The sequence below is a fragment of the Leguminivora glycinivorella genome, chromosome Z, assembly GCF_023078275.1.
Source record: "Leguminivora glycinivorella isolate SPB_JAAS2020 chromosome Z, LegGlyc_1.1, whole genome shotgun sequence".
Classification (NCBI taxonomy): domain Eukaryota; kingdom Metazoa; phylum Arthropoda; class Insecta; order Lepidoptera; family Tortricidae; genus Leguminivora; species Leguminivora glycinivorella.
In genome coordinates this window covers 22580889-22600376 of record NC_062998.1, presented here as the reverse complement: position 1 = coordinate 22600376, position 19488 = coordinate 22580889, and the positions used below count along the sequence as shown (strand labels likewise).

Here is a 19488-nt window from a genome sequence, read left to right as displayed (position 1 = left end):
TAAAATCGTTTTTTTGATAATATAAATATTTTCGGAAATAATCGCTACTAAAGGAAAAAAATAGTGTCCCCCCCCCCCCTCTAACTTTTGAACCATATGTTTAAAAAATATGAAAAAAATCACAAAAGTAGAACTTTCTAGGAAAATTGTTTTGAACTTGATAGGTTCAGTAGTTTTTGAGAAAAATACGGAAAACTACGGATCCCTACACTGAGCGTGGCCCGAGTGGCCCGACACGCTCTTGGCCGGTTTTTTTATACAATAATAATATACAATAAAAATAGTTCTTGTAGCGAAATGGCCGAGCATTGTATTTTTACTAAGGTGTAGAGTAGATTATGTATTGTGAAGTTAGGAGTTGTAGAATTAGAAGCTTAATGGGTAGCAATTGGGTAGGTATCTTTCATCCCCTAATTTAAAGGATGGAGGGGGGGGGGTTATTTGATGAAGATCTGAAACACCATGTTTATTACATATTTAGAGTAGGTACCTACCTATTTTAAAACTTCTAGCATCAACATTTATGGAAGTCTCATTCTTTTCAGATGTTTTGTTGTTTGCGTTTACTTAGTAGCTTACTCTTAGGGGGTGCGTATCGATCGGTATAACTTTTTTTGATATATTTTTAGTAGTTATAATGATCATTTGATATAATTATTGAATCATATAACAACAAATTATATACTGACAAATTGTATAATTCTTATTTAATATAATCATTCGAATAACATTTATTATAATATACTTTGAACATAATGCTTATTTCCTATAATAAATAAATTGTATAACACATATTCTTTCTAAAGCCCAGTTAGAATTGCACAATAAATTAGATCCATCATTTACCAGAAAAGTAGATTAGGTTAGAACTGTGACCCTTACACACAACGCGCTGCTACCAGACAAACAGGTTAGGTTAGGTTAGAACTGTGACCCTTAAACATACGTACTGCTATCAGAAAAGTAGGTTAAGTTAGGTTAGAACTGTGATCCCTTCAAAAAAGAATAAAATTAATTCATGAAATGTTTTATACTGTTTGCTAGTTATATTATACCAGTCGTATATCAATAGATAGTTATACCATACCATGGTTAGGTATTACAAATAAGTGTTATACGAAATAATGATTATACAAAATAAAATTAGATATTTTGTAGTTATACCTGTGTGGTGACGGGTTAAGAATTTCACCACCCCCTTTCTTCCCGTGGGTGTCGTAGAAGGCGACTATGGGATATGAGTTAAATTGTGGCGTAGGCGAGAGGCTGGCAACCTGTCACTGCAATGTCACAGTTTCGTTTTCTTTCAACCCCTTATTTGCCAAGAGTGGCACTGAAGCTTTAGTAGTTTCACGTGCTCTGCCTACCCCTTTATGGGATACAGGCGTGATTGTATGTATGTATGTATGTATGTACCAAATGTTAATTATGTCAAATGAGTGATTATACAAAAAAGTTATACCAATCATTACACACCCCTCTTAGGTACTTACATGCCCAATTTCAGCATTCCCTAGAATTTTGATGATCATTAATTGATTTACTGACTCACTGTATGAATTCTGAATTCAGTCAAAGTTTATTTTTGATACTTTTTAATAAAAGCTAAAATATGAGAGCTATGCAATTAACTTTTGTATGTTTTATAATCCGAATCTAGCTGGAATAGTTAATTAAGACTATTAAATAAACCTTAAACCTTTAACCTTAGTAAAATCAACCTTAATCAATCATATGTCTAGAAAAATGTTTGTCTAGAAAAATACCTTTATATCTATTACCGTCCTACATCGAATTTGCTAGAAAATGTACGATGCCTGTTTATAAGTTCGCTGTTTCACATCATATTCTGAACAATCAATTTATCTGGTATAATCCAAACCAAAATTTTATGATGAAGCTCGCTAGGTTTTTCCCCAAGTGCTTGATCGTCTTGGCGCGCGCGGCGCTCGCAAAATACTATACCGTCAGTATTTAGCGCCGCCATTATAACCGCCATCCATCTAGAATCAATTGCCCTTAATTTACGAAAGGATACGATTACATACTTATATGTTAAACTTACCGTGTCATATTTTACATCCAGGATAAAATAAAAGCTAGTACAAAATATTGCGTGATGAGTTCGTGTTGTTCCTCTCTCTCCATCTGCCGGAAGTGCAACACAGGGTTATTAACTGTTTACTGAAGCCACTGCACCATTAAACTTATTTAAACCCAATTTTGTTTAGATTCGAATTTTTCATGACCTGAAAAATGTGGTACTTACCTAATTATAGGTTGTAGGTACCTGTTGTATCCACTTAATTGCAGTCGTTATTTCATTCCCAAATAAACTATTTCTTACCTCATAGTAGCTAGGAAACTATAACTACTATAAGGTAGAGGAGGACAATTTCGGATTTATTATAATTTTTACATCCTTAATATATTGCACCACCTTTAAATATCGGTTGATAGCCTCAAAAACTAAAATGCATGGTTGATTGGTGGAATTGATACACAAATAAAAATGTACCCTTAAATGTCTCAAATAAGTAAATAGTTACACTACAAGTTTGATTTGATTGAGCACGAGGTAAATCTGCTTTCTGCTTTTTTTAACCCCCGACGCAAAAACGACGGGGTGGTATAAGTTTAACGTGTCTGTCTGTCTGTGTGTGTGTCTGTCTGTGGCATTGTAGCTCCCGAACGGATGAACCGATTTAGATTTAGTTTTATTTGTCTGAAAGCTGAGTTAGTCGGGACTGTTCTTAGCCATGTTTCATGAAAATCGGTCTAGGTACTAACTAATGTCGTGGTCGGGGGTCTTTTCAAAATTTTAATTCAGTCAGCGATAAAACCAAGTAAGTATCAAAATAAAATTGTTTGCTAAAATAGTACATTATCGTACGACGTTTTTTCAGTGCAGATGGCCCTCGAAGTTTCGACCTGATATATAAAGAACCACTTGTCGCACTAGGCGTAGAAAAACGTTCAATGGGTACGATTTTGTTCTTACATACATACAATCACGCCTGTATCCCATAAAGGGGTAGACAAAGCACATGAAACTACTCAAGTTTCAGTGCCACTCTTGGCATAAAGGGTTATAGAAAATGAAACAGTGAATTTTGTTCTTAAACTTTATTAAAATATACAGGGTTTTACTTTTAATAAAAAATTGCCTATAATTAAGTAAAGTATAGCTAAGCCATTTCCATCACAAGAAAAAACGGCTGAATTGAAAAACTGTAGTCGCGAATGTTTATCTTCTTATACAAAATTAATATTTGGTGCCTTTTTGTAGTAAGAAAGTTGTTTGACCAGCTATGGATAAGTACCGTCACCAGCATAAATAAGTGATGATTTATGTACCTTGTCGCTTTAAATCGTTTGACAATTTCGTATGACATTTCAAGACGTTAATCTGACAAGGTCAAAATCATGACATATTTATGCCGGTGACTGTACTACTCGTTGCGGCAGCTACTTGGGTATGAGCTGGTCCAAGGGGAAGATGTTGGCGATCTTGTTGGCGGTGTCGAGGAAGAGCTTGGAGACGGTCCGCTCGGCGTACGGCTTCGTGGCGCGGAGGATCTCCTCCCGGCTTTGGTTGATGGCTTCGTTCGCCGCATCGCCTGGAAAATAACAACCTAGCTAAACCTTTTGTTTTGGGTTTTCAGGGAATTGGGAAATTCCCATTGGGAAATCAGCCGCTGCTAATAACATAATATATGACAAAATAATCCTTTGCTTATAATGACTTCCTCAGAATTTTTACTTGTATGTGTGGCAATCTTGTAAAAAAGATTATGAAGTTTCAATTAGATATTTATTCATATTATATATTAGATGAATATGATACATTTTCATAAACACAACAATTGCTGTAGGTAAGTGTGATAATTATGTTGGTAGTGATGGGCGCGCACCCAGCGCCTTGTTGCCGTCGAAGAGGCCGTCGAGGCGCACGCGGTAGTCGCGCATGCCGAGAGCTGCACGTGCGCCAGCAGCTGCGTGCAGCGCTAGACGGAGGAGTGTGTGTGTGTAGTGTGTGGGAGTGAGCACGCACCGAGCGCCTTGTTGCCGTCGAAGAGGCCGTCGAGGCGCACGCGGTAGTCGCGCACGTCGAGAGCTGCACGTGCGCCAGCAGCTGCGTGCAGCGCTAGACGGAGGAGTGTGTGTAGTGTGTGGGAGTGAGCACCCACCGAGCGCCTTGTTGCCGTCGAAGAGGCCGTCGAGGCGCATGCGGTAGTCGCGCACGCCGAGAGCTGCACGTGCGCCAGCAGGTGCGTGCAGAGCTAGGCGGAGTGTGTGTAGTGTATGGGAGTGAGCACGCACCCAGCGCCTTGTTGCCGTCGAAGAGGCCGTCGAGGCGCACGCGGTAGTCGCGCATGCCGAGAGCTGCACGTGCGCCAGCAGCTGCGTGCAGCGCTAGACGGAGGAGTGTGTGTAGTGTGTGGGAGTGAGCACGCACCCAGCGCCTTGTTGCCGTCGAAGAGGCCGTCGAGGCGCACGCGGTAGTCGCGCACGTCGAGGCGCACGTCCAGCGCCGAGAACTGGATGTACTCGACGCCCGCGCGCTCCACCAGCTGCGAGTGCAGCACTATCTCCGTGTCGCACTTTACTGGAACATCCGACATACGCACTTTTTAGGGAGGCGTCAGTGAAATCTTTAAAATCTCATATAAATAATATTTTTCGAAGTATACTCAGCTCCAATTGTATTTAAAGCTCTAGGATAACCTTTTGATTGTCATCCGTTCGTAAAGTCTGTGCGGAAAGATAAGTCGTAGCTAAAATTCGCCTCTTCCTTTTCCGCACAGATTTCTACATGTATAATTTTTTTATGGACAACTTATTCAATAGGCTAGTTTCCTACTAGTCAAATCAGCTTCTTTTTATGAACTGTCAAAACGATTTGTTAATATGGAATGACTATGAAATACTGAGGAGTGACGTCACGATCAATTCATGTACTTTATATCTTTCTCTTTGACTTATTATTACAGAGATCGGATTTTTGTGCGTCATCTCATACTAAAAGTCATTAAAATGACGTACTTAACTCACTAAGAATGTCGCAAATCCGTCCGATCTCTGCTTATTAAATAGAAATTATTTTTATTAAAAATAACTATTGTCCATATTTTTCTTCTAATTATGTGGTGCTTTATTTCGTGCATTAAGTATAGGAAACTAGCCTATTATATAACTTATTACTAATCTTATGATATGGACAAATTATAGCGCAATTAGGATAGTTAAAATAGACATGATTGTTATGAAAATGAAGTAGAGGAGGTCGTACTGGCGTCAGCGACGATGGTGCCGGCGCCGTGCAGCGGCAGCACGAGCAGGCGCGCGTCCAGCACGTAGCGGCCGGCGAAGTGCAGCCGCGGGAAGCGCACGCGCGCGCTGATGCGCAGCGACTCCAGGTCCACGCTGCGCAACAACACGGTTAGTATAGTACACTCGAAGCACTAGCCTGGCGTCCACTAAGGCGGAATCGAGCCGCGTCGAATCGAATCCTCATAACATTTTAAATGCTATTCTCATAAGAAATGCAGTGAGCGAATTAGGGAGCGTTCAAGTATTACGTAACGCAACTTGGGGGGAGGGGGTCTCGTAAAACGTTACGATGCGTTACAGGGGCGGGAGGGGGTATTTCTTACAACACGTTACGTAACATTGTTTCTAAAAAAATTGGGAATTAAAACTCCCAAACTGGTAACCCTTTTCATTTACATTACGGGGAATCCCTCGATTGTATTAGTCTGGTCGTCATTTTTAATTTGTTCTCGCAAGTTGGCAAACTTTTTCATTTATATTTCACGGGGAGTCCCTAGATTGCATTGTACGTCATTTAATGTTGTTTTCGTTGTCAGTATTCGTTACTTCGTTAGTGTTTATGCGTGAGTTAAGTGTTCGTTTTTACGAATTTAGGATAAAATTGATCACATGAGTGTTACGTAACGTTTAGAGAAGGGTGGGGGGGGGCACAGAAAAACGTTACGGTGCGTTACAATGGGGGAAGGGGGGTCAAAATTTTTCAAAAATTGCGTTACGTAATACTTGAACGCTCCCTTAACGAGGCTCGACTCGGATAGCCTAGTGGATGCCAGGCTTAAAAGAACCCCGCAAAAATACCTCACATCATCTTATTTCTGGACCCATAAGGGCTTGTCAGATTTTATTGCCTTGCCCATGACTGATGACTGGCCCAAAGGGCCACCTCCTCAAAATCGGTTTTCACTGTAAATAACCAATAACAAGTGGAGACAAAAATTTAAAACATATTTAGCAACATTAAATTAAATATATAAATGTAAATAAGAAAATCTTATCCATCTTCAATGAAACAATGAGTATTAAGTTACGCAGAATCGATCATCTATAATTTTGAAGTATACATTTTGTAAATCAAATAAAATCATAACGGTGGTTAGTACAAGACAAAAAATGTAATTACCTAAGTAGATAACTATTACCTACTTAAAATTGAAATTAAAATTATGTCATAGAAAATATTTCGGCCCGCAATCTAATAAAAAGACATTGGCGTTAAGCACTCGTTGACAGTTGTCACTGACTGTCCTCGCAACCATGTTTACAGTACATTGATGCTAAGCAATTTAAAAAGAATGGGGTAAAACTAAGATTAACTCAAAAACACCTTAATGAATGATAACACTAACGAAGACATATACAATGTTCAAAGAAATTCAGTATCGATTTTGTAGGACGAACTGAAACTGTGTCGGACAATACAATAAATCCATGAATCGCTATTTAGTGTAGGACACGGTTCAGCAAATATCATAATAAATATTAAATATCGAATTATCGTTATCAGCAGCAAAAAATTTTCTAGACACGTAGGCAATTTTAAACGATACGCGAACATTTTATATTGTTATAATAATTATTAAAAAGACGACCTGACAGTAAGGCGCATTAGGGTAATTTCCAAGGTCGTCTAATTTCGAAAGTCACATAAAAATCACCATTATTTCCATCACATCAAGATTCCCCTTTCGAAATTACCCGAGCATTTATTGTCATTCGGAATGCACTTTATACCTACGATGACTTCAGAAGATCAGTTCGATCAGCACCTCTACATTCAGAATTCTAAAACTTGTGTCATCCAAATTGAAGTTGAAGGTGATGATGAATGATGATGATGAAACGTAGTTGAAGTAGGTACCTACGCGTTACACAGTAGCTAATGAAAACAAATGCAAGCACGCAGGGAGGGTGTATTGCGGACGCCGGTGCGCCGGCGCGGCCGCTCGACCGTAACGCAACGCTTGCGCAACCTGCATTATGACAGCGCGCTAATATTATAATAATAGCCTCTATCGTATAAGATCGGACGATGACGATAAGCTGAAAGTGATGAACTAATTCTAAGTGCCTTTTAAAGTTTACAAATATAGGCGTAGGTACGCTTTAAGGGCCTTGTAAGTTGTAATTCGGGCATACAATTAACGTACAAAATGTTATCCCATGGATGGATGATTTATACAGGACTTACAATCTTCATACTAAGAATCGTACCTCAATTTTTTAGCGCCACCTATTAAATACTATCATAACTACACTGATGATGCCTACATTTTTTTTCATAATGTGTATTGACGTGATAAGCATGGCATTTGTTTTTATAAAAAATAAAAACGCAAACATATTTGGGGAAAATATGATTTTGGCCATTTCCAGGCTGTGAAACAGCGCCATCTAGTTTTCTCCAAAGGACCCATTCATTTCGAGGGTAGGCTTTTTTGTATGGAGTTTGACTGTCCCGGTCCCGGTATTATATCGTCCTTGGTTATACTTATATTATGTCAAGTGGCGGGGAGATACAGAATTCTAGATGAAAACGTTCTTAATCCACTATTTTCTCCTAAATTTGTTACGTAGTAGTCTAGTAGTGGTAGACAAATTCGTAACGAATTTCAGGGAGTATTAGGTACTGCTTCGTATCATGTAAGTACCTACATACAAGCACCGACCTACTTTTGATCGACATCAACTCCTCTACATTACAATACCTACTGAGAGTAGCATATCAGTAAGTTATAATTTAGACAGTTTTGCACCGTATTATGCCATCTAAATAACTTTAATGTTAAAGGGTGATCATTAGATTATAGCAAGTTAAGTACGGTGCCCTATCACTATTCGGTTTTCACGTGTATGGATAAAATTATTCTAAAGGAGTCTTTAGGTACACATATAATTCGCAAAGGTTTTCTTTTATCTTTTAAATTATAGTCGGTGAAAATGGTGCTGCTCAATGGGATTTAATTTAATACGCCGCCCGTATCAATTGAGATACAACAAAACAATTTGAATTATACTTTGAGTTAGTGTATAACTTGATATGTACGATAGTTTGATCTCATTTTATATTTCAATGCCTTATTATGTTAGTGCATAATTTGATATGTACGACAGTTTTGTTCACTTGTGGTTGCGATAGTGCGCAACTTTAGTAAGTACCTATTTTATATAAATTGTCACTACCAGTGAGTTCCTGTAATTGGCTTCCCGTATCGAAATACTTTGTCTTATATACTTATGTCATAGCTGTTGGATCTCCAAATAAATAAATATAAATATAATATAATATACTTACTTCATTTATAGTGTTACAAAAAAGTCTGCGATGGCATATATCTATCTTGTACGGATAACTTACTATCAGCATTAATCCCCGAGCGAAGATGGCCGCTATCTAATTTGTTAATATTTCGCTGTCTTGCCAACAAACTGCATGGCAGCAGGCTAACTTAAAAATAATTACTAAAACAAACAATAAATATCTTACTACGTTTCAGTTAGAAATAACCAAGCGTGCAAAAAAAATAATTACATGTACCTGTATAATTTAACTATTAAAAAAATTAAATGATATTTTTGGATGTTCAACAGGAAATATCTAGCATGTTATATAGTGATGTTAGCAATTTAAATGAGAATTATAGCCTACGCAACAAGCATAGCAAACACAGGCAGCATATTAAGTTGTTTTCAATAACGGTAGGCGCTAGTGATATACGTTATGATCAACAATAATACGATATTGATTAGGGGAAGGTTGCTATCATTGGACCACTTAACTTCTCTGCTCTATAATTCATAGATTTTATGTAAAAAAATAAAAATAATTTGAGAAGTTTTAATTCTTTACATCTATTTATGAATTACCTTATTCACAATAAAAAAAATATTATAAATTTAGAGAAAATTCGTGAAAAGGTTTTCATACGCTGTTGCCTTCTTTGGACCAGAGTCGCCTTCATTGGACCACAAAGTCACCACCAATGGAATCTTATGTAATATATATATATATATATATTATGTAATATATATACATATTATTTTCATATGTACTAGTTTTTTCTTACATATTGCCTATTTGCGCACGGGTGAATAATTCTAAAAAAAAGTTGCCATGACTGGACCGGTCCGATTATAGAACCCACAGGTGGTCCATTGATAACAACTAGGTGCATTGATCACATCACAAATAAAAATATTAAAAAATAGAGAAAACAAATGCCTGGAAACTGTTGTTTTAAATTTGCTCATTAATAAATATTTAAGCATTATACGTCAACACACAAATTCAATTGTCAATGTATTTATACTTTCGTGATTTTATTCCTTCGCGTAATTTAACTTGAACAGCGCTCCAAACACGTCACTCTTGGACACGTCACTCTTTTCCGGGAAGCGAGGCGCGACTGAGGTTACGGGGTGGCCCAAGGTGAGGCCTAAGGTCACCTTGTACCTTACTGGATTCCATCTAGCACGATTAGATTTAGAAATATTTAAGTGGTCCAATCAAAGCGCTGGTCCAATGATCGCAACCTCCCCCAAATAGTTGAAATTACCCGCCAGTGAAAGTCGCCCCCCTGTACCTTATTATTTTCATAGTACATAGGTAATTACTATGAAGAGTATAAATTTCTCATGTGGAACATCATGTAAAACAGTTCCATTTAATGTGAAACTAACACGTAATTATTTGTACATAACTCGATTGACCAAAGAAAGCATAAAGTAACCTCAAATTTCAAAACTTTTGACAGTTGACATTATGGAACATCATTGTTCTGAAAATCACTCGTTCAAAATTTTCTCTTTTCGACACTTGTAGGTATCGTAATGTACTATTAAATTTTTTCGGGATCTATTAAAAGTCATTGAATATCAGTAACTCCCTTTCTTCTAAACAAAATCGTAAATAAAAATTGGGGTAAAAGTTTTCTGCAAATGAATATTATAATTATAAGTATGATATTAATATGCTGTGGAATAAATGTTAAGTTACAAATAATTTAATTTAGTTATTTTAAATGTCTGGTCCGACGGTGGTAAGTGTACTTAGAAGATACATTAAAATTGATAAACTACACCATTTTAGTCTACTGAAGTTTATGAAGAACCTACAGAAAATATAAAACAATGCAGTTACATACCTGTACATTGCTGGATATATTTTGTAAGGGAAAATCTTTATTTTAAACATTAAATCTAAATCACGGATAGTTTTAAATTGGGACTTAATCGTGTATCACTACATCCACTACTAAGTCCCGATTTAAAAGTAATTGTATGTGAAATATGTAATCGTGCAAGTTTAAACCAGTGTATCACGAATAGAGTCGAATAATAAGTAAGATCATTAAAATGTTTGTTTGTTAGTTGTACATACTCCCCTCTTATGTATTCTGTAGGTAGTTTATTTTATGAGAAGGTGTAGGATAAGATAGAAGTACTCTTACTCGACATTTTTAATAGAGAAGTTTCCCGCGCCGGACACCTGCACATCCTTGCCGACCGCGTGGAATTGGATGAGGTTGCCGCTGTCCACGATCAACTTTAAATCACAAAACAACGACTCTTTTAATACGCAAGGTAGCAAAGATTTACTTTAACCCTTAAATGCATGATTTTTTCTTTTAACGAGATATTAATATATGTGATAGACAATGGTTTTCTGATTCTTGGAAAAATTATTAAAAAAAAATTAAGATCGATTTTTATACTAAATCAAGTTAAATAGGCCAAATCTTATTTATATAAATATATCGTAATTGGTAAGTTTTATTTAAAAAAAATACTACTATTAAAAAGGTACACTATTTGTGAAACCTTTATGATAAAATGTTTAAACATAAACTAATTACTAACTCCGCCTAAATCACATCGCAAACCGCAAAAATCAGCCTAAATCACATATATAATCGCCATCGTCCTGTTTTTTCACTTTTCCGCCATTTCATCTTAATCCTTAAATAATAAATCATTATATTATTTAATTTATTTTAAAATTGTATATTAAGTAATTATAAATAATGAATAATAATTAAGCAATAAATGTGATTTTGGATAGCTACATATCGAGCCACGGGCCATCAAATATATGATGCATATATACATCACCATGCATTTAAGGGTTAAATCATGTTACGGACCTATCTCTTAAAATAATACTGGATGAGACGGAAAACAAAAAGAAACAACTAGAAAAGTTGTTCTCCTACTTGCTTCTCTTTTCTCTTTCTATTTTTTTTCATGTATCTACTAATAGATATAGACTACAGACCTACTACGTCGGTGGATTCAGCTAATAATGACATACTTAGGTACTTTTGCAAAAATGGCGCTGAATTGGGTATGTTTTACGGAGGCTGTACAAAACAATCACATAAGTATAATAAGGTTTTTCAGGTTAAAAAGAGGACAAGGTTGATCTAATGTGTAAAATGAATTCTTAATTTTTAGGAAGTTTTATTTGCTCATAAGCAGAGCTCGGAAACGGTGAGCTGTTTGCCTTACAATATATGTACATACATACCAGTGCCGGCTGGTGAAAATTTCTGCTAGGCAACTCTGAGCAAAAAGAAACCTACCTTAACATTAGGAACTTTACTAGTAATCAATTTTAGGCAAGCCGGTGGGAATCGGCTTGTGTGGACCAGCCGCTGCTGATACATACATACTTATGTATGTATAACGTGTTATGTCTATTTAAATAGGAAAAAGGCCCACCGTGTCCGACCTCTGTTCATGAGAATAATGCGAGTAATCCGAGAGAATAGTACGCACCTCGGGAATGTAGAAGGGTTCTATGGGCGGCACCTCAAACTCTGGTATGCCTTCAGCTAGCTTCGGTCGCAGCCTCTCGATGGATTTGCGAACGCACGCATTGATAGTGCTCTGATCGCGCTTGCATACTTCTATGTAATCAGCTGTAAAGTTAAAACACTTGTGTTTTTAAATCATATTATGCACTTGTCATTTAGCATTTTTTATTTATAATTTATAAATATATATTTATATACAAGTTGTCCCAGAAGTACCACGTCACAGTGACACCAGAGGTAGGGCAGCTCAAGAGGACCCTAACCAACCTAACATGACCTCAGTAAAATGTTCACCGTTTTCGAGTTATTTCCAAAATAAGTTTATTTTTCAGAATTGGCTTTCGCGTTATATTTTTAGTTCTAGTTCTACTATACTATACCTACCTACATATACAAAAGGTACAAATATATGTATAGGTACAAGTAAGGATATGCTCGTCCTCTAGTATAAGAGCCCAAAACCGCCAGACCTTCCTATTTTAACAAGTATGAAACTGGGATAATGTGGACTTTGTATCGACGTTTAATAGTTTTTTGCTATACTTAAGCTTTTTTTTTTAACACTAACTTTCCGTTTAAAAAATAGGAAGGTCTGGCAGCTCTGGGGTCTGAGTTTATAAAGAACGATCAATGGTGTAATGGCATTGAGTTCACCTTCTGTACATATATCTTTATTTTGCGCAGTCTATGTATTTATGACATGTATGGTTTGGAGAGCTATGTGAATGTCATCTCGCTTTGTGTGGTTCCTACTACAGCTGATGCCATACCACATTTAGAGCAGAGCCCTACTGGGGAAGTACATCCATGGAACAAACCGTTTAAGTACTACCACATTGCAGTATACTGTATAGACCTTAACGTACATCTAGGGTTTAACGAGGGTTCAGAGTTCAAAGAGCACATTGCTCGAATTTTAGCGCACATTTGGCACATTGCTAGCACTAACTCCTGACGTATACCACACCAGGATTGCTTGATGTACACCCGCCATTCTGACGCTCACTAGCAACGCGGGAGTTGCCACCTCGGGAGTTGCTGGCGTACATACATACATATACCACGGACACTTCTTACAATCATTGCGCACACATTTTCATCAAAAATATTGCTTAAAAATTATTTTGTCCTATGTTACTCAAATAAGAAGAGATAAACAACAATCATTACTTAAGTAAAGTACCAGTGGTAGTGAATACGTAATGGTAGAGAATAGCTTACAATCTTAGCGTTATGGGTAATAATGAGTGGCCGACTCGTCAGCCGAGCGATTATGTCTGATGAGTCTACAATAAAGGATGTCTCGACATCAGGGAACAATGGCAGGCCGCGGCCGCGCTGACGTGGCCGACTCGCCCCTCCGCACACCCACACCCTCTATCATGAGATTCATGAGTTATTGACGTTTCACAATACGTTACTCGATAGCGTAACTTCGGGTAACGGACATTCATTCTATAGAATACCGCCTCCAAATTGTTATTTACCAACTTTTACACTGTAGCTTTGAAAAATATATTGATTGCAAGATTACACACTCATGCTAGGCAGGGGTTGTCAGGGGAGGAAAGGGGGGGGCAGCAATACTTCAGTAATGAGTACCTACTTATAATGTCTCAACTTGTCCCAGGGGTGGGGGTGGGGACATTTACTTTTAGGCAACAGGGAGGTGTGTTTAAAAAAAGTTTGGGAACCCCCGTTCTAGAATCTCTGTTTTTAATTATACATATGCATAAATAATTATAATTAAACTACCTTACCTACTCACTCAGGAAATCACTGGAATCGCTGACCGTATAAAGTTTTTGCTAATATTTCGTGGAAAACTACCTGCTCAAAATAACCATTAGGTAACGAAATGCAGGCCATCGGTATAATGATATACACTAACGTCATAATACGGATGCATTTTTTGTTAAAGAGCTACAAGTAAACAAATTAACCGCAGAATTCTGTTCCAGTCCAAAACCACAAAAACAAGTCGGTATTGCACAGGTAGGTAAAGAAGTACCTAAATGTTATATTTGTCGATGATTTTCTTACCTTCCTGGGTACTAAATATAATAACATGCATCATGAACCAGCTATTGGACATAGGGGCCACTCAATCCACTCATTTTATAAATTGCCTCATGAATTTTTAATTTAAATTAGCAAAGTTAGTTAAGGATCCTAGTACATATTGTATTGTAGGAAGTAGTTTTGCAGCCAACTGTACAAAGTGCTACAACCTGTTTTTATTGATTTCCGTTAACTTCAAGGGAAGGTTCTTTGGGTTAATTACAATTAATTTATGTCTCTAAGAAACTAGTGTCTTTAACTTACTGCTATCGAGTTACTAAAAAGAAAAAAAAATCATTGTTCAATACGAGTAAGTGCCACGCACGACGTTTATTACTTCCTGATAGATTTTATTATCACATGTGCCCTCAGGTACTTGACACTTACTTGTTATGTAATGCTTAAGATTTTCTTACGCTTAACCCGAGGGTTAACCCACCATTTTCTATGGAATTTGACAGATAACAGCCCACTAACCCTGAGTTAAGTTGTTGGTGCAAGTGGGCCTAAGTCATTTACTAGGTATGAAATGGAAAAAAAAAATCGAAATTAAAAAATAGCCATATACCGGGTGTTTTCTGTTAATGAGCCTAACGACGTGTCGAATTTTACGGAAAACAAAACTAGCACGGTGTATACTTATTTGAACTTACAGCCCACATTGCGCAAGTCTAGTGAATCAATAAACACATTGAACGCTGAGTTGTCCCAGCCCTAGCAACGCAGTCCTTAAGCTACTTACTGGCCGTAACTCGAAAGTTTAATAATTACAAGTTACAACTACATATTTATATTATATGTAAAAGGTTCAAAATATAAAATGCTTTCAAAACGGCATTTACTACATAAGTATAATGGCATTAATGACCCCTGTTTAGTCACGTTAGTCTCATCGTCGATCTTGATTCCCTGGCCCCGTAGCCGAATGGCATTTCAGTCTGGCTCTGTCGCGCCAATACGCAAGAGCGACAGAGATAGATAGCTACGAAAGAGATATTATCGTGAGCGTTTCGTGAGCGTTTGTGCATTCGGCTACGCACACTGGTGTACAAAATTCATAAAACTGAAAGAGGTTAAAGTATTCAGGCGGATCACACGCGCGTTTGAGACGCCTGTACGTTCAGAATCTTGAATATTTCAGAGATGACTTGTATAGATACCGAGCATTCGCTTTTATGCATCAAGTTTTTGAACATACACCTCGCTATCGATTAGATCTGCGCATTGGTATGTATGCAACAGGAAATGGGATGAAGTAGGGAGGCAGCGGCCATTATGGTTGTAGATGTTTTACATGGATTGCGAACATAATGGTATTTCTATTTAAATTACAAGTATTTACTACGCCTAATTATTACGAAAAACCTATTTGTTCTTGCCTCATAATACAAATAAACTTATTAAGTAAAAACTTTAAGATGTACCTATCATACTAACTAATTTCACTCCTTAGCGATTGTAGCTGTGTCTTATATGTATAAGATGGCCAAAGGTTGCTAAGCCCGCAAGTAGAGAACATAAATGGACATTGAAGTATTAATATGTCCTACTGATTTGTGGTCATATTAATATGTCCCATAATTTATGGTGTAGATATTCCCTCTTCATAACAAATCTATTGTAGCTCTAAGTAAACTATTTATACTTAGTTTTGCTTTTATTTTAAAGATAGGTATGTTATTTTTATATTATATATGTGTTTGTATTATACGATAAATATGTACCTATGTATTATGTACGCCTACGTAACCATGAATTTGGGCAACTTTTGTAGTGAGACATACTCGTACTTCACTTAATTTTCTTATATGTATATACCTACTTAGAAGAGACAAACACCGAATAAAAGGGGTTAAAACACACCTTGCAGAAATAAAGAAAAGTTGATAATTCAACAATATTGCGATTCTCAAGTATTTTACTTGCAGTGGCGTGGCGGGGTCGGCTTGCCTTATTACAATTGACACGATTTTGCAAGTACGATTAATTAACACAGATTAGCAATTTTGTGGTATCAATATTATTCTTAAGCATGATTTCTATTAACCCAACATGCGGGAGACGAATTTCTCAAAAATCATTTAACCTATATTTTGGACCTAAGTATGTTATAGTAAATATTCTTGTTAAAAGACTTTCAATCGAGCACGGTACATTTACCTACTGGTACTCCCTTCGGTCGTGTTTTAATTTATCTCCACTCGCTTGAAACTTCCTCTTTTCCGCATTAACTAATATCGTATGTACTACATATTTTCAGTACAGGTGGTGCTTAACTGCTTATTTGCCCGCACTAGTGAGCCAAGTGGTTCGTTTTTTGTCAGGGTACGCAGCCAAATGCACAAAAGCTCACGATAATACTTATTAAGTATCTGTTTTGTAGCTATCTGTATCTATCGCTCCTGCGTATTGGCGCGACAAAGCCATACTGCATTTCTGTCGGCGTCTAGCGTCGACGATTGCCATTCGGCTAGTTACGCCGGCAGGTCGAAAAGTCGAAACTTCAGACTTTCAGAGGACCATCTGTACTGAAAAACGTCGTACGATACACGTCCGAAGAGGAAATTCGTAACTGGTGTCGATTTAATGTAACGCCATTCGCATTTTCAATTTATACCTATGAAATTCTATTACAATCTCCGGTAAAATAGAAGTAATATATCTAATTTATAATTAGGTTCATCATAATAATATAGACGACTGTCCCTGGAAGTATTGTGTAGTTTATGAAGAGGTAAGGTAAATATATATATAAATATATTCGCTCGCGTGCATGCATATAAGGTAGGTAAGTACTCTTTTGCAGGCTACCTGTTAAAAACACCATGCTTATATTGGTGATAGGTAGGTAATCGTTTATAATTAATTATTGGCACCCCTAATCGGTGAACGGACGAGTTTTGCAAGGGTGTTGGAATACCGCTGCGCTCAGGTACGAGATCTCCTTTTGATTAGGGAAGTAAAGTTTAGTAGCTGTAACAGTTACATAATGACAACTCAGGTGAAATAGTACATTACAATACAAGTGCGAAAAAAGGAAGTTTGAAACGTGTGGCGATAAATTAAAACACGACCGAAGGGAGTGTTTTAAATCGCACGTGTATAGTACGACGATTTTCAGTACAGATGGCCCTCCGAAGTTTCGACACTTTCGACCTGACATATAATGAACCACTTCTCGCACTAGTGCGTAAAAAAAACACCATCTGTACTGAAAAATATGATTATGATTGCGTGGACGTCCATTAAGGGTCTCGGGTCGCTTCATATTGCTCCTGATACCATTTTATTTTTGATGGTGTAAGGTAAATGTACCTATATTTAGGTATGTTTTCTGTATTTCTGGCGAAGTTGAAGTAAATATTTTCATAAACCCAATTGTTTTGACCTGCAGATTATGGTTGGATACAGATAACTGGAGTCACACCATCACTTACGTAAATCCTTCGGGAAAACACTGCTTACAACTTGCAAGAAAATTATTACCGAAAGAGACTTAGTCATTCTGGCAGAACCGAGCTAATCACTAGAGGCGAGGTCATAAGACAATAGGCAAGAGGCAGCCAACGGCGTTCACGCCACTAAGAGCTAGGGCCGACCTTGCAGGGTTTTATACTGCACAGTACTTGAATCAAACTGCTACGTCATTGCAGTGCTAAAGTTCGAGATCGTTCAATCAAACACATTGTACGAATGGGAAGTTTCCGGAGCTGCCAAAATTCTACAAAGTTAGTTAAAAGGAGCTACAAAAATTAAGCAAACAATTAAAATGTGTCAGAATCTTAATACATAGCTATATAAATACATATGTATATATCCTTTCCTTGTGCTTAATATCATAAATTAAATATAAGAAGATAAATTATACCATTCCATACATTAAAATGCGACCGCCTAAAGACGTGCAAAAAGTAGATGGCGTCACTATTTGTAAAAATGCCTTGTTGCCATTGCTAACTGTAACTGTTGCCGTTGCATAGGCTAACATGAGCCGTGGACGTGGCAAATGGCGGGATAACGCAAGGAGGATCATGTTAATGATGGTCTTATTTAGTGCACTTCTCAGAACTCCACAAAGACATAAGTAAACATCTCTTTTTGGCGATAGCTAAAACACTAATATTTGGTGGGGTAAAGGCACCAACCAGTAGTCAGCCTCAAATCGAAATTTAGAATGATTCATATTTTATTTTGAAAATACAAAACGTAACTTTTGTTTGTTTGCCAATTTATCGGCAAGCAAATATAGTTATAATTTATGCAAGCAAATAAAATAATTGCATAAAAAATATAGAAGGGTCATTGATTTATAGACTTACATTCCATTTGAAAACAAAAAGAAGTCTTAAATCCTATAGGCAGCTGGGGAGGACTTATTTCCTTGAACCCGCAGGTGGCTGACTATTTGATTCTGTGCAAAAAGTAGTTTCCAATAACCAGCCCCCGTAAAAATCTGGTTTTCACATAATATTTTTATTTATTTTTTATTTTATTCAAATAGTTTATGTCTTAATTAAGCGAAAAATATCTTCTTCTTTAACCAATAATTCCTAAATTGGCTGCTATAACATCTTAGCATAATACCATGTGACATTTAAAAAAAACCGACCAAGTGCGAGTCGGACTCGCCCACCGAGGGTCCCGTACAAACTTTCTTTCAAACTACCTAGTTAAAATAATCTCATGTTTTCATATAACTCTAATGACTTGACCTAAGACAAAAGTATAGGTACTAATGAGCATTATTGTGTATAGCGCCATCTCTCGGTGAATTCGCTAATTAATTTGCGCGACCTGTATACTATGTTGGTTTTTCAGGGATAATTCTTTATAATGTTAACCGATTTAAACAGTTTTTACTTTATTGGAAAGAAGACGGTTCACGTAACATCACGTATTAATTTGAAGTACGATATATATTCGCAAGGGTGGGTAAATTGAAAGTAAAAACATGAACAGTTTTTGTGAATTAAAAAAAAAGTTTCCAAGATACAAACACGATTATATTTTTCCTGTAATATTTAGCATAAAACCAATGTTTCTTAAAATTTTCATAATTTTTAGTTGGTGTTCAGGCACAATAAACCACTGTGCAACTACGTCAGCGGCACCGCAGCGACACCGTGTACTGCATCGTATGCGCCCCGCCACTATCCCCAGAAGCTATCCGATCGCGGTCAAGCACACACTCTTAAATATATTTTTTGTAAATTTATTACTAAAGTAATTAAACTAGTATGTACCTTAAAAGTGCATTAAATTTATTGAAGAGCTCCTATTT

General features: G+C 36.9%; 1 protein-coding gene across 1 annotated transcript; it reads right to left on the bottom strand.

Moving 5' to 3' along the window:
* Nucleotides 1-3111: 3111 nt before the first annotated feature.
* Nucleotides 3112-17809, bottom strand: LOC125241669. The gene is made up of 6 exons (XM_048150247.1): nucleotides 17645-17809; nucleotides 12109-12251; nucleotides 10782-10876; nucleotides 5294-5427; nucleotides 4460-4609; nucleotides 3112-3620 (listed from the first exon to the last, which is right to left on the bottom strand). Exons 1-6 carry the CDS (start codon nucleotides 17709-17711, stop codon nucleotides 3469-3471), a joined length of 741 nt encoding a protein of 246 aa, XP_048006204.1. The 5' UTR covers nucleotides 17712-17809; the 3' UTR covers nucleotides 3112-3468.
* Between the last annotated feature and the right edge of the window lie 1679 nt (nucleotides 17810-19488).